The 21,391-nt window shown below is 40.2% G+C and overlaps 1 protein-coding gene across 3 annotated transcripts in view; it reads left to right on the top strand.

The window, feature by feature from the left end:
- The window catches only part of MAP3K4 (mitogen-activated protein kinase kinase kinase 4), a 109,901-nt gene that overhangs the window by 69,895 nt on the left and 18,615 nt on the right, over window positions 1–21,391 (top strand). For 2 of the 3 annotated variants that reach the window (XM_057527998.1, XM_057527995.1), the window contains exons 6-16: window positions 3,674–3,831; window positions 7,572–7,688; window positions 9,152–9,251; window positions 9,357–9,440; window positions 11,187–11,453; window positions 12,824–12,973; window positions 14,970–15,131; window positions 15,625–15,758; window positions 16,294–16,372; window positions 17,187–17,253; window positions 20,816–20,912. In XM_057527998.1, the coding sequence (XP_057383981.1) occupies window positions 3,674–3,831; window positions 7,572–7,688; window positions 9,152–9,251; window positions 9,357–9,440; window positions 11,187–11,453; window positions 12,824–12,973; window positions 14,970–15,131; window positions 15,625–15,758; window positions 16,294–16,372; window positions 17,187–17,253; window positions 20,816–20,912 (1,415 nt within the window). Of the gene's footprint in view, window positions 1–3,673; window positions 3,832–7,571; window positions 7,689–9,151; window positions 9,252–9,356; window positions 9,441–11,186; window positions 11,454–12,823; window positions 12,974–14,969; window positions 15,132–15,624; window positions 15,759–16,293; window positions 16,373–17,186; window positions 17,266–20,815; window positions 20,913–21,391 lie in introns of all 3 variants that reach the window. The other variant, XM_057527996.1, reaches the window with a different exon arrangement.

The raw sequence follows: 21,391 nt of genomic DNA, 5'->3' as shown, positions 1-21,391 counted from the left end.
AACTTAAAAGGAGTGAAAATATGAAAATGATGAACAAGATGCGATAGTTGTAGGAGACACACAAGGGAGAGCTCAGACTTGCACAGTTAGTGTTCCTATAGAAGAATAAAGGACAAAGGAGCAGAAAAGACTCAGTTTTCCATTCTAGAGATATTATTGGGTGTCTGCTGTGTGCCAGGTAGGCATCGTGCCTAGTACTGAAGGCTCAGTAAGGAGCATAAACTCCCTCTTGGAGTTTAAGAACGATGGGGAAAATGACTATTAAATAATTGTACAGACATAACATTACAATGGTGAAAAACAGCAAAGGAGAGACACGGGTCTTTTATGGACTCTCACGGTAAGATCTGAGTTCATGGGGCGGTGAGACAAGTCTCTCAGGAAGGGGCAGTTGGAATTTATCTGAAAGTTGCTGTGTGTATTATAATCCAATTTATGTAGTAATAATTTGAAAGCTTACACAAAACAATACTGTATCTTGTAATTTGTGTAATAACAGATTATTTTAAAAAACATATAAACCAGAAGGGGACATACTAAATGCGTAATTGTTACCTCTGAGGAGGGAGGAAAGAGAGAAGTGAAGAAAGAACCCAAGGAGAAATTAACTTTGTGATGTATTATTTCTCATCGAAAAAATATCCAAAGCCAATATGACCAAATATTAACATTTGTTCATTCTGGGTATTATTTGTAAAAATATTGTAAAGCCACTTTACTTTTTAGTTAAAAAAAAAAAAGAGAGAGAGATTGAAAGGAACACTTTGCTGACAGAGAAGGAAGCAGATGCAAAGTCTCTGTGATGATGCAGGATAAGGGAAGCAGCTTTGGAACGAAGGTTCCCAGGAAAGCCTTGGGAAGGGGCCACTGTGGCTGCAGTTAGAGGAACAGCCTGGGGGGATCCAGAGTCAATGGGAGAAGACCAGGCAGAGACTAGTCTAGAGGTGCACACGCTAGTCCCTGGATTACAGTGGAATAGCATAAATTTAGGAAAAAGCATAAGGATCCGAAAGAAACGAAGGAAGTGAAGTTGGCCGGACTCAGGGATGGATTGGATATGGGGGAGGTATCGAGAGTGATTGCTGGCTGTCCAGTTCGTGCAGCAAGATGAATAGTGAAGATGGTAGGTCCAGTGAGAGTTTTTAAAATCGAAGATACCTGAGACCATTGGAAAGCCTTCGGCGTTGATTTTAAGGGAAAGAGATGAAAGAAAATCTCATGCGTATATATATGTAAGAGAAAGGAGAAGACCGATGGTGTCAGTTTCCTCGGGTATCACGAGGAAACGGGTCTCAAAACACAAGTGCTGGGCTTAGCAGGAAGCACAGCTCCTCTACTGTGAAAAAGGGAAGGATAGTAGGTAACAGCATGTAGGTTTCTGTTATTTATTTCCCGACGATGAGAGCTTTTATATCTAATGACTTAAAGTTTTTTGTGAAGAGAGATGAGATCATCGGCTGAGAGTGGGTTAGGATGGGTTTTGGCAGTTTGAGGAAAATGGAGAGGTTTCAAACTTGTGGTTGTAGAGAGAAGGAAAGTGAGCTGAGCAGAGGTACAAGTATTACCAGAAATGTGTGCCGTGTGGTTGGTGAATGTGACTGTGTGGAAGAGTGACTCCCCCCCTGCCGTGGGACTTGTGGCCCTCAGCTTCTGGACCGTGCGGATGGGGAAGGGAGCTGGGCTTGTCTTGACAGGCAGGTGAGAAAAGGCAGGTGAGAAAAGGCAGCGTGAGCATTCCAGGCATGGCAGGGTGTAGGACGGTGGCAGGGACATGAGCTTACTGATAGGAGTGCTGAATAAGGAGGACAGGGACCCAAGGAAGAGAGGAGTGAGTTGGAGGAAGAAGAGGAACCAGTGGACCGGAGTTCCAGATAAAGTGAAGAGAACAGTGTAGAGGGGGGAGTTGGGCAAACAAACTGGAGCGAGGAGAGGAGGTGTTAACATCAGTGTGTTTGAATTGGGCTTCGAGCGGTTCTGGTATTGGCAGGATCAGAAACGAAACCTTGTCAGAGAGGAGAAAAGGTGGTTGGAACTGGAGGCCATGGGGGAGCGGAACTGAAATGGTGTCGGGGAGTCGTGCACCTGATGTTAAGTCACACAGCTGGTGGCTGAGCCTGGGATGGAGAGAAGACTGAGCCACAGCCTGGAGTCTGACGACTGACAGGTAGTTGAAAATCAGTAGATGATGGTGTGCAGAGGGGGCGTCGATGGTATATCTGATGACATCAATCTTAAAGGGGTAGGGTATTTCTTTTGTTTTGTTTTTAAGTAAGACTGTGTAAGAGTGATGGTTTGAAAGTAGCAGTGGGGTGCACAGGATGCCGACTGTTTGCAGCCCTTGAGATATACTGTAAGATAGTTGCCCCTTGAGAGGGTTGTCAGGGAGAAGTGCAGCTCTCAGGACAGCCAGGTTTCAGGGAAGCCAAGGAGGTGAGGGAGCATTCCAGGAATGGAAAGGGAGGTCCTGGGCCTGCTGTACAAAAGACTTGTTTCATTTGGATGAGAAGGTCATAGACCCATAAGTTGCAAGTTCCACACACACAGCTGTATTCATAGTGGACCCAGGACTGGAGATTCGTGCTGCACAGCCTGGATGGAGGAGGACCCAGAATTATCCAAAGATACAAGAGAAGGCAGTTTTCTTGAAATAAAGACCCCAGATTTTTGCCTACTGAAAGTTATTGTTGAATCTCAGAAAATATTCATTTCAGTGAACCCTAAGATGTAGCCTGGTGAAATAACTGAAATCCAAGACTAGAGAAAGGGTCCTGTAAACATCTAAGCAGGGAAAGGAAGCCACCTTCAGGGAGCAGGGAGAGTGGTGTTTAGTCTGGCATCAGTTTTCTTTATACTAACAGGACACACTGCGTTAGAAGGTAGTGGAGTAATGTGTTCAAGGTTCTGAGGGAGAGAATGTGTAACTTAAATATTTTATACCCAGTCAAGTTATCCTTTCAGTAAAAGAATCCACAAACAGTGATGTTTCATAATATAACAATTGTTAACCTGTCTTGAGAACATCTACTTGATAGTAAAACCCTGCTAAGCAGCAGATAAATCAAGATAAGAATTGAGGACTGGGAAAGCTGTTGTAGAGGACTTGTGGTGGGCATAAACCCCACCTTAGAAAGATTGGGTATTTTGGTTATAGATCATAATCTATATGTCATAAACCTTGAAAAATTATATCACGAAAATCTGGATGTTGGGAAGGTATAGTGGGAAGAAGTGTGCTCATTTCCTCCTCTTAACACGTAAGATACCATCTAAAGTTAAAGTAAGTAATTAAAGAAATAAAGGTCCCAACCTCTTAAAGGAATGTTATTCACAATATATTAATAATGAAAATTTCTGTATGCTATTTTGATTTTTTTTAACTTGATCATACTTTTCTATACAGTACAAATATTGTAGTTACTTTCTTAGTAACTTGCAGCAGTTGTGAATAATGTGTTAAATTGCTGAGGAGTTGAGTTATACAATTAAAAGAAAAATGCTATTTAGACATCAGTTAACAGTGATGCAGAATCTCGCTTCTCTCAGAGCTTCATGCCTCAGTGGTCCCTCTTCCACTCGCCCTTCTGATTTATAGCTTTCATGTTAACAGAGATGAAGGTTGTGGGTTGTTGAATTCTATTCTCAGATATCTCCTTTTACATTTTTGTATTTTAAGGTATATTTTGATTACATGAGAAGCTGGATCCAAATGCTACAGCAATTACCTCAAGCGTCTCATAGTTTAAAGAATCTGTTAGAAGAAGAATGGAATTTCACCAAAGAAATAATCCATTACATCCGGGGAGGCGAAGCACAGGCTGGAAAACTTTTCTGGTAGGAATCCTTATACGCCTGTCTTCCTTTCTCACTTGTACTCCTGGCTTGCTCACCCGTTCTATTCTACACGTTTGAATGTTTAGTTACATGAAAATGACAATCATTCATATCTTTTGTGTGCCGAAGCTTTGTTATCCTTAGAGCAGTGGTTCTCAGCCAGGGGTGATTTGCCGCCTGGGGACGTGTGGCGGTGTCTGGAAACAGTTCTGATTGTACTGACTGGGAGGGGCTACTGGCATCTAGTGGGAACAGGCCAGGGATGCTGCTAAACATCCCGCAATGCACAGGACACAGGACAGCCCCCCAAACAAAAATTATCCACCCAAAATGTCAATTTTGAAGTTGAGACATCCTGCCTTAGAGTACACCCTCTTGGTTATACAAAAGGAGGAGAATTTAAGGCCTCTGACAAGTGGAGTAGACCTGTAGACCTTTTGTATCAGTCTTGGTGGGCACTTCCAAAGCCTAACAAGTACGTATTTTCACTGATACTGGTTTTGGGAATGTAGTACTAGTCACAGAATCTCTTTATAAACTGGGTATTTATATATGGTGAAAGAATTGAAACGTAAACCAAGGAAAAGCATTAGGGAGGGGGGGAGTGCTCACTGGTCTGTCTGTTCTAGGAAATGAATGTATCTTCTCGAGTATAGGCACCTGAGTGTTGAATGTGGGGTGCGTGGTGTTTGCTGGGGGCCACTCCCCTGCTGACTGACTGAGGACCAGGCCTCTCCTTGGCTCTAAACTCTGCTGCAGTTCTTTGGTGCTGCCTTCTCTCACTTGCCCCATCAGCCATTTTATTTCTTCATTTCCTTTTTATGAGTTCTTTTACACCCAGCTCATGTTTCCTTCACCTCCCTTTATGTGCACTCTTTAGGACTTCAGCTTTTACAGAGTTTCCTTCTCACTTCAGAAACTCATTGTCTTCACCCTGATGGTCTTTGTTCCATGCTCAGTATCTCAGGATGTTGTATTCACTTTTCTTCCCTAACCACCAGTTCTTTTTATGTTTTCCTCTGTCTTTATTTTGAGTGAACAGTGAACTTGCTCTTGTCTCAGGACTCATCCAGTCCTTCAGGCCGAGGTTCCCAGTCTGTCCTGTTTTCCTATTCAGATTGGCTCTCATAGTCAGCCTTATGAAAAAATGCATTCACTACCATTTTCAACATCTCTCCCCTTCTTAATTTTCCATTGTTCTGCTTTGCCTGTAATTTCTTCTGTTTGCATCTTCTGTTCTCAGGCTGTCAAGCTTTGTTAAGGAAATTTTTTTAAAAGGTTACTGTTTCATTTCACTACCAATTCTTGTTATATAATTTCTTTGTACCCTCACTTTGTACCCTGTCAGTCTTTTTGTTTTTATCTTTTGCTTGTCCTTCAGGTTCCGTTCAGTGCAGTCTCTGGCCTTCAACTTCATATTCGTGTTCTGAGAAGCTCCAGAGCTTTTTCATTGCCTCTGCTGTGGGACTGTCCACCTGCACTGTTCTAGTTCTGGGCATTTGTTGTGTTAGTGCAACATTCTGCTTCATACACTATTTCTCCCAGGTTCGGTCAGTCTTGGCATTAACCCTGACTCCTTTCTTTCTCTCACACACCACCTCTAATTCCATGTGGCTGTCCCTTCAGAATACACATCCAGAATCTGACCTCTGCTCACCGCTGCCTATTTCCCCTCTTCCCAGCCTGTTATTTCTTTCTTTTTTTTTTTTTTTAAATTTTTATTTATTTATTTATTTTTTATTTATTTATGGCTGTGTTGGGTCTTCGTTTCTGTGCGAGGGCTTTCTCTAGTTGTGGCAAGTGGGGACCACTCTTCATCGCGGCGCGCAGGCCTCTCACTATCGCGGCCTCTCTTGTTGCGGAGCACAGGCTCCAGACGCGCAGGCTCAGTAATTGTGGCTCACGGGCCTAGTTGCTCTGCGGCATGTGGGATCTTCCCAGACCAGGGCTCGAACCCGTGTCCCCTGCATTGGCAGGCAGATTCTCAACCACTGCGCCACCAGGGAAGCCCTGGCCTGTTATTTCTTACTTGTATTGCTGTAGTAGCTCTCTTAAGTAGTCTCTCTGCTTCTGCCCTTCATCTTCTATGGTTTATTCTCAGTGATCTTGTTAAAATGTACATCAGGCCGTTTTTACCTCTGCTCCAAATATGCCAGTGGCTCTCCTCCTTACTCAGATAAAAGTGAGAATGCCTAAACCATGGCCCATAAGGCCTGGTACAGTCTGGCTTTTCATTCCGTCTTTGTCCTCGTCTCCTGGGTTCTCCTGTGCTTACTCTGCAGCCACGGGAGATTCCTTCCTGTTTTTCGCAGGCTGGGCCTGCTCTGGCCTCAGGCTCTTTGCACTTGCTGGTCCCTCTACTTGGACTGCTCTTCACCAGTTATTTCCATGACTCATTTCCCCACTTCCTGTAGGTCTTTGGCCAAGTGTTACCTTCTGCATATTAAAAGTTGAAATTCCTACCTGCAAGTACACCTTAGCTTTCTTCCCTATTTTATTTCTCTCCATAGAACTTATCAGTATCTGAAATACTGTATATATATTTTTAAATTTTATTTATTTATTTTTCTTCATTCACTGGAGGGATTTTGTCTGTTTTGTTCTGTACTGCTTACTCCATAACAGCTACTGAATATTTGTTGAATAAATTGATCCTGAATATCCTTGTATACTACTGCTCTTAAAAGCATGTTTCCAATCAGGACATTTTCCCACTCGGTTATTTTTAAAGCCCACCCTCTTTGCCTACCAAAGGAAGATCACACAGTTCCATGACATCCAGGGCCTTCCACAGCATGGCCCGGTTACCTTCCTGGTCTTATCCCCCCCTCCTCTGCTCTTTCCAGGTTGACAGTTTCTTTTCACAAACATGCGTCTTGCTTAACACATCGTCATGCCCTTTGATCATATTTATTGTTCTTCCTGGACTTTCCTTCCCCCTCCTCCATTCTCTTCCTGTCAGAGCCACTCTTCCCACTGTTGTAGTTGCTACAGTTCTGCATTGCCTGCAGGGCCCATTGAACTCATACCTTTGGCTGGGTTTCATCTCGCTCCTCAGACAGCTCCCCTAGCAGTTACCTTCTGCCCCATCCGATGTTGGTTGTAGACTTACCTGCTCTGTTTTACTAGGTTATAAGCTCCTTTTCATCATAGAAACCAGTAAGCTGCCGTTGAATTTTTACTAAACTCATTTAGATTTATTTTATACGATTGGGTTTGCATTTTAACCCTAGTATTTAGATTGTATACTTGATGAGAAGCATCAGCTGATTAGAGTAGCTCATGTTTATTGACTATGAAAGCTAACTGTGAGGGAAGTTTTTAAAAACAATTGGCATTTAAGGAATTCACTTTATTTCTTATGCCATCATTTAGTTCTTTAAGCTTTTAAAAAATATTTTGTTGTAGATATATGTTTGAGGCCATTTTATACCATTTTGAACATTTGTTTAAGATGAAAATAACATTTGTGTGATAATTACATAGCTACTGTGAATGTAATTTAAGATTTTAAGGTTTATAATGAAAAACTGGCCGTAGAACAAAGGTACATACATTCCATAATAGAGATTTCTTTTTTCACATTAATCATGATTTTATATTAAAAGAAAATTCTCACTGTCATTGATTTTTAAACTATTAAAATAATAGCTGAGTCTTTGAGTTTCTCATTCAAGAATTAGAATGAGTGAGGACAGTTTTTCTTCTCTGGTTTACTTTTGTTGTTTTTGTTCCCTTAGTGACATTGCAGGAATGCTGCTGAAATCTACAGGAAGTTTTCTAGAATTTGGCTTACAGGAGAGCTGTGCAGAATTTTGGACCAGTGCTGATGATAGTAGTGCTTCAGATGAAATAAGGTTGAAGTTGCATTTTCTTTCCTCTCCCATTTTTTATTTCATGTAGTTTTAGTCTTGGTAATGAGCCTGAAATGAGCCTTGTTGAAACCAAATCATGTTAGACTTGAAGAATTTGGGTAGTAGACATAAAGGGATTTATTTCTTACTACTGTATTGTCTTTTTATATGATCTCTTAGTTATGGTTTTATGTCAAATTGTCTTTGAAGGTGATTTTTATTTAACCTAATAAAAACAGTGTCCTTAGAGAAAATGTTGTTTAAGTTGACTAAAAATGAGTAGGGTAGAATTCATTCACATGTTCTGGAATGTCTTTAATTAAATAATTGTTTCTGTCCTTTAAAGACTCTGTAGCAGTCCATGAATACATCTAATTGATATTTGGTACATTTTTATTGTTTTTATACTAAGCTTATCCCTTCTGTTGAACTTTAAGCTTGAGTACCTGAAACCACGGCTTGCACATCTACTGCATTTCCTCCAATTCTGTGCAGATGGCATTGAGGATGAACCACATTAAAGTGCTGTTTTTGTGGCATATGTAATACTCATATAGCTATTTAGTGGCCAATTATCAGCAATATCCTATGAGTCAACATTAGGAAGTGCTCAGGCAGAACTAACTTCTCTAGAGATGTTTTCTCTCACTTTCCAAAATTTGATAAAAAACGCATTTTTGGGTTTCAGAACACTGGGATGTCTTTATGCCAGGATTAGAGAAAGAAGTGACCACATAGGCTGTCACCTGGGAAAATACCTAATAGCTGAGAAATGGGGTGAATTAGTTTGTAGAAGGTCTTGCAGTTTTGAACGCTAACATGGAAGAGTCAAAATGTGAGAATTCAAGAATTAAGATGGTGAACTAGAGAATGGCTCTGATAATGCTCTGGTTGTTTACTAGGGATGGATCTAGACGTGGGTTCATGTGCAGTGATTTGTGGGGCTGACTTGTCCTGGCTCCAGAGAGGCCACGTGCCTTGTGCACATCTCTTCCCAAGTTATAGCTCAGTGATGTCCTGTTGGTGGATTGAAAACAGCTGTGATGGGAGTATTCACACCATGAAAATTGGCAAACACCACACAAGACAATATTTTTGGGGGGAGCAGGTTGTTAAACGTTTACTGGTTCACTACTATTATATATATATTCCTTTTTAGTTAGATTATGAGCTGGGAGTCAAGAACTTATTTCAAACTCCAAGAATTATTCCAATGAAGTCTTTAGAAGATTGAGCATACTCTTATTTGGAGGTTATTAAGTGTGCCTTACTTGTTTAAAAAATACAAGTACTTTCTAGAAAGCTGTAGGGAGCAAGCTTCTGAATATTATGAATCCACTCCCAATTGCTTGCTTCTAAAATCTTCGGTCTTCATTAACGTGATTTGGAATTTGCTTCATCTGTATTGTTGTGTATTTCTTGGCATACCGTAATGTATTCTAACTGGATTTCAATCAACTTGGCAGGAGATCTGTTATAGAGATCAGTCGAGCACTGAAGGAGCTCTTTCACGAGGCTAGAGAAAGAGCCTCCAAAGCACTTGGATTTGCTAAAATGCTGAGAAAGGTGAGTTAACAATCCTGATTAATTATTATTTTTTTCTTATTTTTCTTTTATCTTATTTTTTAAAAAGCTAACCCTAAAGAAGTTTCTTTGTAACTGTGATCCTAGGACCTGGAAATAGCTGCAGAGTTCATACTTTCAGCCCCAGTTAGAGACCTTCTGGATGTCCTGAAATCAAAACAGTACGTTAAGGTATGTATTTAAGGTGGCATAATTATTTTACCTTTCTTACTTTACTCTAAAACAGGCAAACTTTTTCTTAAAGGTCTAGATAGTAAATATTTTAGGCTTTGCAGGCCATATGTGGACCCCAGTTTTAAGACTGTCCCGTAATTTCCCAATGCAACAATTAGAAAAACAAAGTTTTTCATACTTGACTTACTAACTTGTTTTAAGAATGCAGAAGAAAAACCCCAAACATTTACTCATACAATATAATTTATCAAATTAGTTACACATATATATTTAAAATAATGTCTATAAAGTAATGTGTTGCTTTTAAGTAATTGTTTTCTCGCCCTCACATTTCCTGAAACAATTCAAACTTTCTACATGAATCTTTGATGTCAGTGTCCTGGCCATCACTAGACCCACTTCTTTTTTTTTTTTTTTTAATTTTTATTTATTTATTTATTTATGGCTGTGTTGGGTCTTCGTTTCTGTGCGAGGGCTTTCTCTAGTTGGGGCGAGCGGGGGCCACTCTTCATCGCAGTGCGTGGGCCTCTCACTGTCGCAGCCTCTCTTGTTGCGGAGCACAGGCTCCAGACGCGCAGGCTCAGCGATTGTGGCTCACGGGCCCAGTTGTTCCGCGGCATGTGGGATCTTCCCAGACCAGGGCTCGAACCCGTGTCCCCTGCATTGGCAGGCAGATTCTCAACCACTGCGCCACCAGGGAAGCCCTAGACCCACTTTTTGAGTCACCATCTTTGCTCCCATTTAAGCTGTTTGAGCTTAGTACTTTTAGAATCTGTGTATGATGTCACTGGAAGTTTTATCCCACGTGTGTTTATGTGTGACTTGCACAACGTAATCACATATGTACCCCTTGTTAAAGTGATCTTTAAAAGGCTTTTTACGGTGCCCCTGTCAAGAATAATTAGTGGATCTGTATTAACATTGTTTGCCTTTCACTGAGTCAGGTGACTTTCTGCTTCAAAGACATGGTGCCGGCGTACTCCCCTGGGAGTCCGCTCCTGGTGCTGAAGACCCTAGTCGCCAGTGCCCACTGCAGTGCGTTGCTCTGTGGGGACAGCCTTGCCTAAAAACCGCACTGCAAAGCGGCATTCACTCAGGTTGTTTCAGGCTGACATGCTTCCCCTGATGAGTGTTCTCTTTGTTGTTGACAATAAAGAAATTGGAGGATGCCCTGTACGTGGACAAACTTTACCAAACCTCTCCCCCAGTACAGTCACACTCTCCCTCCTCCGGTCCCATTGAACTGAGTTGCAGTCGGCTCTCCGTATCTGCGGGTTCTGCAGTCGCTGATTCAACTAACTGCAAATTGAAAATAGTTAGGGAAAAAAACATTCCTGAAAGTTTCAAAAAGCAAAACTTGAATTTGCAACATGCTGGCAACTATTTACATAGCATTTACATTGTATTTACAACCTTTTACCTAGCATTCACATTGTATTTGGTATTATAAGTAATCTAGAGATGATTTGAAGTGTACGGGAGGTTGTGTGTAGGTTACATGCAAATACTACGCCACTTTATATAAGGGCGTATATATTTATATTTTGGTATCCGAGGGGATCTCGGAACCAGGCCTCTGTGGATGCCCAGGGTCGACGGGACTTGCCATTCCCCTCATAGCTCTAATTAATGCCTTTCCCACATCTCCTTGCCCAAACCCACTTGTCTTTTTCTAGTTTTTTTTTTTTTTTCTATAATATACTATGTTCTTTAATTCAAGATTTTGGATTGTTTCTTTTCCAGGTACAAATTCCTGGCTTAGAAAACTTGCAGGTGTTTGTTCCAGACACCATTGCTGAGGAGAAGAGTATTATTTTGCAGTTACTCAATGCAGCCGCAGGAAAGGACTGCTCGAAAGACTCATATGAACTACTAATTGACGCCTATCTGCTTCTAACCAAACATAGTGACCGCGCTCAGGACTCAGATGGCAGCTGGGCCACGTGGGAGGCACAGCCTGTCAAAATTGTGCCTCAGGTGGAGACTGTTGATACCTTGAGAAGCATGCAGGTCTGTCTCATTCCCAGTCCCTGCCCCACCGTTCCCCCGCTGCCTGGAAGCAGCATTGCTTACGTAAAATACTTTTAGGAAAAGGAATTGTTAGCAGCTCATGAATGATCGGTTTAAGCAGTCTCAAGTATCCACTTCCCCAAAATAGATCTTGATGTTTTGATAGATAGTTTTGTAGCATTATTGTACTAAAATATTCGGGCAAATTCTTTAAGTATGTTCAGTTATACCAAAATATTTGAAATGTTTTCTTTATATCTTTCCTTACTCCAGCCATGTATGTAGTTAGATCCAACCACCCCTGATCTGAAAGCAGTTATCTACTCCTTTAATTTGTAGTTCCAGAAATCCCAGTTCTCCAAGTACTCTGATTTGCTGGCTACTTAAGTGTTCATTTTTGTAGTCAAGGTTGTCACCTGCCTACCTAACAGGGATGCCGTGACAATCTGTGTAGCTCAGTAATTAAAACTGTAAGAAGCCTCCTCATGCCTCTGTGTTCAGCTCTGGAACAGCAGTGGTGAGTGCACCTGTGCACCTTGAACTCAGCCTGACCAGAGCTGGGCACCCTGGCCAGCTGTCCCCTCAGCTCTACGAATCTGCCTTTTCTCTTGTATTCCCTGTCTCAGTGACTGGTGCTCTGTCCACTCAGTTGTTTAAACCAGGATGTGACAGTTCATATAATTTCAGCCTCCCCCCCCTTCCCACTTAGTCACAAGCCCCAGCACTGAAGCCTTTCTAGTACATGAGCCTTTCTCTGCATCCCCAGAGCAGCTGCCATGGTCAGACCTTATCAGCCCTTTCCTGGACTGTTGCAGGGCCCTCCTTGCTTCAACCCTCGCCTTCCCTCCCTCCAATTCTGTATTTGTTTGCTTGTTTTGGTACTTCCCGAATGATCCTTACAATTCGTACATCTCATCACAGGTCTACTCAAAATACTGCAATGACCATCACTTAAAGAATACAAACCATAAAGTCTTGATTTCTGTTTCATGCAAGGCCCCTCATCTCATCCCACTCTTACTCCTGCATTTTCTATCTCCACATGCTGCTTCAACACACACACACACACACACACAGACACACACTCTGCTCCAGGAGTAATGAATTTCTTGGAGTTCTAGCGTACTTCAAAGACTTCATGCCCACACAATCCCATGGGACTCCTCCCCATTGCGCTGGAGAGTGGAACCGTCAGTGCCCACTGCAGTGTGCTGCCCCATGGGAGCAACTGCGCTTGACAGCTACTCTCTGACCAGGTGGTTGCTGGCCCGGTGGTCCTGGGGTTGGTGGTGTTCGGGGACTGGGGGTTGGGCGAGAGTGGAAAGCTAAGTGGGTCTGTGTCTAAGCCCTGTGCTTGCTTTTCCTCCCAGGTGGATAATCTTTTGCTAGTCGTCATGGAGTCTGCCCATCTCATAATCCATAGAAAAACTTTCCAGCAGTCCACTGAAGGACTCATGACTCTACGCCAGGAGCAGACATCCAGTCAGCCCGTCATCGCCAAAGCTCTGCAGCAGCTGAAGGTATTTCACCATCAACTCTACCGTAGCTAATTTTTTTATGTTTGGTGTAATGCTAGGGAAGAATCAGTTTGTTATAATTTAAGTCACTCCAGGGACTTGAACTCTTAAAGTGTCCTCCCCATTCTCCCTCTCTTCGCATTTTTTCCCATGTCTAAATTAAAAATTTCCTCGATCTTTCTTGGAACTGTGTAACATTAGAATGGGAGAGGATAAACATTTGAATCGTTACATGACTTCTTAATGGTCACGTGGTTGGTCAGTATTGGACTTTTAGGTCTCCTCATTCCTAATCCAAGTTTATTTCTCCTTTAGCAATTACCAGTATTTACTAGAGGCACCTTAAGTCAAAAATGTGTAATTTAAAAGAAGAGTTATTTATTCTTTCATTTAACAGATGATTCAGTCAAATTAATTGAGAAAGCTAGCTGCAGACAGGCAGAAAGGCCTTCAAGTTCATGACAAGGCAGAGCCTTGCCTTCTCTGCCATTATTTCCCGTTTTCACCTGCTTCCTATTTTGCACTCCATTTATCAGTCTTGGTCTCATGCACACTTTCCCACAGCCTGTCAGTCTTCTCAGTCACATTAAGGCTTGACTTCTTGAAGAAGAAGGACTTCTTGAAATTACAAGTAGTTTTGATAAACGTTTGTTTCCCTTTTGTCAATCTGATTTGTCTTATTTATCTATAAACATTCTTTCTTATAGATTGTCACCCCACTCAGATACCAGGGCAGGGGACTTTTGTTTTTTCTTTTAGTTTGAGTTAATGAATTCTGGAGAGTACAAAATTATATAAGATATTGATTATTCTTGAGCTTAAGGAATTTGTAGCCTTAAGGATCTAAACTGTCACACTAAAGTACAGAGGAGGGAGAGATTAGATCCTCCTGGTAGCATCTGGGAATTGCTGCCATGGAGGCATTTCAGCTTGGGAGTATTTCAAAAGATGCAGATTGGGAAGGGACCAATAAGAGAAACATTTGGGCATTGGTGTCTGTGGACCAGGGTTATGAGAACGCTCACTGAATATCAAGCAGTCTGATTTGGTTGGATCTTGGTGTATACAGTGGAAAGTAGTGAGAGATGAGGCTAGTAAAATCAGGTGGGCAAAAATCAGGCTGTTGAGAGATTTTGGATTTCATCTTCTAAACCCCAGAGAACTGTCGAAGATTTTGGAAGAATATTTTGGAATACTATGTAGAGGAACTACCTGATAGAGACATGTGTACATACGTGTGTGTTTAAGGGTGGGCGGAAAGGGAACCCAATTTGGAGCTGTTGCACTATTAATTAGGGAAGACTACAAAGCCTGAGCTAGGGCAGGGTTTCTCAACCCCCATACTGGTGACATTTTAGGCCAGTCCATAATTCTTAGTTTGGGGGAGCCGCCCTGTGTGTTGTAAGATGTCTGGCAGCACCCCTGGCCTCTGCACAGTAGATGCCAGTAGATTTCACAACACCCCACCCCCCACCCCATGTTTGGACAACCAGAAATATCTCCAGACGTTGCCAGTGTCCCCTGGGGTGGTAACATTGGCCCCCGTTGAGAACCCCTGAGCAGGGAGATAAGAAAGGCAGTGCGACTAATAACACTGTGGAGGTCATTTGGAAATCATAGTTCACTCTGTGGAACTGAAACCTTACTTACACTTGAGCACCCACCGAGGGGAGAAAACAACTGGTGGTTGACAGGCAGAAATATTGAAGCTGTAAGCCTCTATTCAAAGACCACCTTGTAATTAGGCATTATATTTTAAATGGACTGTTTTCCTCTTGTATTTCATAAGTTTTTAAGAATACCTAATACAAATAAAAATGAAAATACTAAATTTTTTTCTATTTTTGGTCATTCCTTTTGAATAACCAAAATAAATATGACTGGAATATATTACAATGGTCAATGTCTGTGTGATGATGAAAGAAATCTTCCTCTAAAATACAATAAGTATTGTGTGATTTGTTTCACTTTGGATTAATTATGGTTTGGGATTCTTTAGAATGATGCATTAGAGCTTTGCAACAGAATAAGTGATGCCATTGACCGAGTGGACCACATGTTCACTTCAGAATTTGACGCTGAAGTTGATGAATCTGAATCTGCTACGTTGCAGCAGTATTACCGAGAAGCCATGATTCAAGGGTACAATTTTGGGTTCGAGGTAGGTACAAAACAAGAGGAAAAACCCAGTACAATTTTGCAATTGCTTTGTAACTTACTTACAGAAAGCATTGGGAATCTTGTACAGCAAATCTCATGATCTCATTATTGTAATCACAGCTTAGTCAAGAATGGCATCTTACATCCCTGTTGAATATCAGAAATGCTGGGTTACTTTTAAACTGTCAGATATTTACCCAGTTTTTATTTTGTGTTAACAGCTATCCACTTACATTTAAAAACCTTCTTTAAGAGATGTTTAATATCATAAAAGCATATTCTTAATTTCAACTTATGAGGAAGACATTTGTGAAATTGCATTTTAAGACATTATTTTCTCTATAACTCTTCGCACTCTTTTTAGAATATGTGAAGTTCATTGGCTTTTGCTTTTCGTTTTTAGAAAAGTGACATTTAAACAGCATTATATAGTGTTTAGGTATTTGTGTAATCATTTTCTTCTTAATTTTGATATACGTGAAATCTTCTTACAGTATCATAAAGAAGTCGTTCGTTTGATGTCTGGCGAGTTTAGACAGAAGATAGGAGACAAGTATATAAGCTTTGCCCGGAAATGGATGAATTACGTCCTGACTAAATGTGAGAGTGGTAGAGGGACAAGACCCAGGTAATGACCACGTAGGATGGCTCCTTCATGAGCCATGTGGGGTTGCTGATACTTCATTCTTATATTTTATGTGGGATTTCTGAGCAGATGACACAAAAAGCATTTTGAATTCTTTGGTGATCAGTTTTTTTCTTCCTTTTTAAAAAACGAACCTATTTACATAGAAACCCCCATAACTCTTGGAAAACTTTTTCTTTTGTAATTGTTCCAAAATGAGTTATCTTTAAGCAGTTCACATTCTCCCTGGACAGGTCTTCCTGATTGCTAATCTTCTTTTCTTCTTCATGAAATTTACGCCCGTTATTTAGTGTAAATGGAAAAGAAATTGGTAACCTGTTCCTTTACTAAAAAGCTATTTGTCTTTCTCAAAACATGCTGTAAACTTACTCAACACGAGACAGATGATAGAGACACAAATGTGTTTTGTCCTAGATGGTAATTTTCCAATCAGATTACTTTTCAGTATTGTATAGACTAAAACGGCTATGGCATCTTCTTGATTGTTTTGTGACTCTTGAACTTTTCCTCGTGACAGGTGGGCAACTCAAGGTTTTGACTTTCTGCAAGCCATTGAACCTGGTTTCATTTCAGCTTTACCAGAAGATGACTTCCTGGTATGGGATATTCTAAAGTGTTTTTCCTTAAAAAACACAAATAAGTTGATCACTCTCTAGTTCTGATTGTGTATCTTTTTATTAATTTAAAAGCGGTTCTTAAATATTTTCACATAGTTGTAATGATAATGCTGAGAGGTTAAAGCACTAATAGCAGAGTAGGACATTCAGTGCTCTTTTTATAACAATATTGTTCAGCTGACCAAGTCAGCATACAGTTGTTTGTGCAGCCTGGCACTTACAAAATACGTGTCAGTTTTGTATTTTATAAAGTGCTGCTGCTTTTTAGCAGCTTAATGAAGAACAAGGAATAGCTGTTTCACTTCGGTGTTAGTCGCCGTGCGGCATGCGGGATCTTAGTTCCCCAACCAGGAGTTGAACCCACGCCCGCTGCAGTGGAAGCACGGAGTTTTAACCACTGGACCGCCAGGGAAGTCCAGTGTGCGTCAGTATAGAGCATAATGGCAAATGTTAAATATTATCACCAGTATCCAGATAAATTCCATCAGATCAGAAAGATGTTGTTCAAATGTGAATTCATTTGTTTTAGCCTCCAAATAGTAGAGGTGATTACAGAAGTCCTTTGTTTGTGTACATCATTGCACTGTGGGGAGCCGATAAAAAATGGAATTGTATATTATCTTAAATTATGTACGATTTATGTTTATACCTATTTTCTTTTAAACTAACTTTGAAAATATTTACTTAGGGATAGCCTGTTTCTCTTAAATATACCGAAAGCCTAATTTGTGCGACTTATATAATTGAGTGTACTTTTTTTCTCTTTTCCTTTTCCATTTCCTTTGGTTTCTAGAGTTTACAAGCCCTGATGAATGAATGCATTGGCCATGTAATAGGAAAGCCGCACAGTCCTATTACAGGTTTGTACCTTGGTAAGAAAACAGTTAGAGCGCCTCTCCTAGAACCTACTGGTTTGGGTGAGCACATTGTCTCATCATTGCAGTTATTTAAAATGCTATAGAGGTTCTTTAAGAATATTCAGGAAAATGACAATGAAAGTTACAGGAATGAGGTGTATACATAGAGAACTCCACAGTAGTCTTTCTGAATTTAACAGGAAGATTAAAATGCAAGCACAAGGTGGTCTGTGCTTGTCCACAGTATTAAACTACAGGTTTTTTTTCTTTTTACACCAACACTCTCATTCTGTTCTCCCCCTGAAATTCTTTTCCTCTGGGGAGGAGAGACTTGGAGAAATAGCTGTCTGGTAAGAAGCAAGGCCTTTCTTGCTGCAGGTGGGTGAGTATAATTGTTCTGCCCTTCCTTCCTCACCTTTTGAAAGAGAATGAGTTTGTTTTCTTCACAGCTTTCCCAAGTACCCATTCCTCACTAATGTAGAAAATTCCTAATTGGTCCCCCCCCCATTCCTATTTGGTGTTACTTAAAAAAAGAAAAAAGTTAAGTTCTGCTATAATATACTTATATTACAGTTTTCAGTTCCAGTTGATATGTAGCTTTACAGTGTATGTTGAAACTTTAAAACAAAATATGTATCAGAAAACGGCTGTCTTACCCTATTCTTGAGATAGTAAACCAAAGCAAAACTATATTTATATGTAATAAACAACCAAAAATGAAAACTTAGAAATTTTAAACATTTCATTTACACAAAAGAAAATAATTCAGAAATGGTATATTTTTTGAGCAGCAGCTGTATCTTAAAGGGTACTTGCTAGCTACTCAAAGTTTAGTAGACCAGGTCTTAATGCTTGATTTCTTTATCTTTAAAATTCACCCAGTTTATACCTCTTTTTCTCCCAAGGCTGCTATGAAATGAAAGTTATCATTTATAAAACTATTTGAACATTTTATATAAAACGTGCTATATTCTCATCAATCTTTTGATTAAGCGTATTATCATAAATACTTTGTTTCTGATTTCCCAAAATATTTCTCTAAGAATACATGATAAATAATTCAGTAAAAATTACTTCTTTAAAGTATTTTATTACATAAGGAATCATTTTCATTGTAGAAAAAAATTACAATGTAGAAAATGTATGTAGTAAACATACATGTAGAAAAATATTACAAAGGGAAAAAAACCTCATACCCACATAGTTCACAGGTAGTCACTGCTGGCATGTGAGCCGCTGACCCTGCCTCGCCCCACACTGCGGGTGGGACAGTCGGTTCGCAGCACTCCCTGTGGGCACGAGTTGGCCTTCGTCCTCTCAGCCACTGGGATGGTGGAAACTGTCCTGGACGGAGAGCCAGATTGCCTGGCAGTTGAGTGACCTGGGGCTGCTCATTGAACATCTTTGAGCCTCCCCTACTAATGCTTAAAATCAGATGCTAATGAGGGTTCAATAATGTAATGACATTTTGTGAATTGTAGCGCTCTGCACATGGCAGGAGTCATCATTTGGTTTTGTGCTCTTTCCTTACGAGAGGAATTAATGAAAGTGAGAGCACATTGTCGTTGTTGCTGCTTACTGTTTTCTCTCCCTCTGCTCTACCCTCGTAAGGATGGGTAGATAGACACTCTGTCATTGTAAGCAGATGGTGACAGTCTGGTATAGAACCTTCTATATTTTCTGTATACTCATATAATTACACGGATGCATTCTACCACACCTTTCTTTATGCCCATATAATCACGCAAGCACAGATGCCATTGTTTTTTTCCCTGCCATTTACTGTATAAAAATTGGATCACATTGGATATTAATCTCTGACAATTGTAGAAATCCCTCCATGTCAACAAGTATAGATCCAATTCATTCTCTTTAGTGGCTACGTTGTGTCCATTGTGGATATTCTGCCCTTCTTTCCACCATTTCCTTATTTGTTTGGTTAGTTTTGCCATGAAAAACATCTCTATGATAAATGTTCACCACTAGTGAAATTTGAGCATCTATTTTATGTTTATTGGCCATTTGGATTTTCTTTTCAATGAAGTAGCACAGTTTTGTAACAGATATACATACTCTTAAAAGAAATGTTCTGTTTCATGAATGAAGAACGTTAAACTTGTGTGTGTGTGTGTGTTGTTTTTTTTTTTTTAAGTATTTGTTTATTTATTTATTTATGGCTGTGTTGGGTCTTCGTTTCTGTGCGAGGGCTTTCTCTAGTTGCGGCGAGTGGGGGCCACTCTTCATCGCGGTGCGCGGGCCTCTCACTATCGCGGCCTCTCCCGTTGCGGAGCACAGGCTCCAGACGCGCAGGCTCAGTAATTGTGGCTCACGGGCCCAGCTGCTCCGCGGCACGTGGGATCTTCCCAGACCAGGGCTCGAACCCGTGTCCCCTGCATTGGCAGGCAGATTCTCAACCACTGCGCCACCAGGGAAGCCCCATATGTGTGTGTGTTTTAACAGAATGTCTTTATTTTTATACCTTCATGGGAAAATTTTGTAGTAATTTTTGACTCAGTAGTTCTCAGTACGTTTGCTGAATTAAAGACATAAGCATTCTCACCAAATCATTTTTGTTTTTTCTTTTTGCCTTTGAATTTGCCTATTGAATTACTTCCATTCAGGGTTGTAATAGTTGAGATAATGAGCCAGAGATACAAATTGCCTGGATTTCTTTATAACAATTACTTGATTTTTGTTTTGCAAGTTTTCCCTTCAGATCTCTCCGTTTTTGGTACTCCTCTCTCTCCTGTGTAGTGTTATTAAAAGTAAACAAAAACCATGAAGAAGGAAGTATTTTCATTTAGGATAAACATATTTAGAGTAAAACATATGTAGACTAAAATTATTAACATGTGAAGAGAAAATATAACATTTTTTAAAAAACTAGGGAGGGTTAAAACAAAGTTAAAAATCAGAGGAAAACATGTTAGGGAGAAATAGACAAAATATATCATATTCATGACTAGTTACATTTAGTCATTGGGGAAGTAGAATTGTCAGCATTTTTGTAATTGCTAGGTAAGGTCTCTTTTTAAATTTTGGTTAAAATTTTATCTAGTTTTTAAACTTTGTTTTAAATCTTATCCATATTTACCTTCTACCAGAATATTTAAAAGAAGAAGAGAAGAAAACATGTTCTGAAGAGAATAATCAATTTAAACCAGTGTCCATCCTCCTGATTTGGTTTAAAGGAATTAAATAAAACTCCCAGTACTCACGAAAATGACAGTGACCTCTCCCCAGCTCAGGACCTATTGAAGTATCACCCCTGACCAGAATCTTTTTAAAAGTTCAGACAACATAAAGAACTCCTTTTTAGTGGAGAAATGCCACATAAACCACATTTTCATCGGTCTCTAAAATGTGTAATATAATTTTATTAACTTTCAGAAAGTGACATTTTCCCAGCACTTGTGTATGTAGTACGATTTTCTTACTTATATAAATGGTTTTATTTTGATCACCAGCAAAAGCAAGCCACCTCCCATTTCCACTGAATTGCCTGGTTTGACAGTTTTCTGCTGACCCCTTAACAAGTTGCGTTTGTCGCTCTTTTCACTGGCAGCCATTCATCGGAACAGCCCCCGTCCTGTGAAGGTACCACGATGCCATAGCGACCCTCCTAACCCGCATCTGATTATCCCAACTCCAGAGGGATTCAGGTATTTGGTGCTTGTCTAGTTGCTCGCTTTATGGATTCTTCTCTGATGTGCGTTCTGACGCTCCAGGAGCTGCTCATGCTTTTGCTCTGATACCAAATACTGTTTTCTGTGTTCTTGTTTATACATTTTAAAAAGCTCTTATTTTCGTTATCTTGAAGACATACCACAGTGCCTTAGTTACAAAAGAAGACTTGCAAGTTTGAAACAGACTTGTACCTTTCAAGATAACTTAGTTTCTCAGCTTATTTATAACCTCAAGCTACTAAATGCGTTCCAGCTTTGGAATAATTCCTTCTTTTCCTTTCTTTGAAAAATAACTTTAGGAAAACAAATTTGAGTGTGCATAGCATGGTAAACATTTGAAAAACGGAACTAAATGTCATTTTAAAAGTGGAGAAAAAACTGGAGTGATCCTTCCACTCTTGACTTCTATATGTGTACGTAACTACGAAGCAACTTAAATTCTAAAGTGAGTTCGG

This window comes from Balaenoptera acutorostrata, chromosome 14 (assembly GCF_949987535.1).
Source record: "Balaenoptera acutorostrata chromosome 14, mBalAcu1.1, whole genome shotgun sequence".
NCBI classification, from domain to species: domain Eukaryota; kingdom Metazoa; phylum Chordata; class Mammalia; order Artiodactyla; family Balaenopteridae; genus Balaenoptera; species Balaenoptera acutorostrata.
The sequence above is the reverse complement of the archived record's forward strand: the minus strand, read 5'-3'. Positions and strand labels throughout refer to the sequence as shown.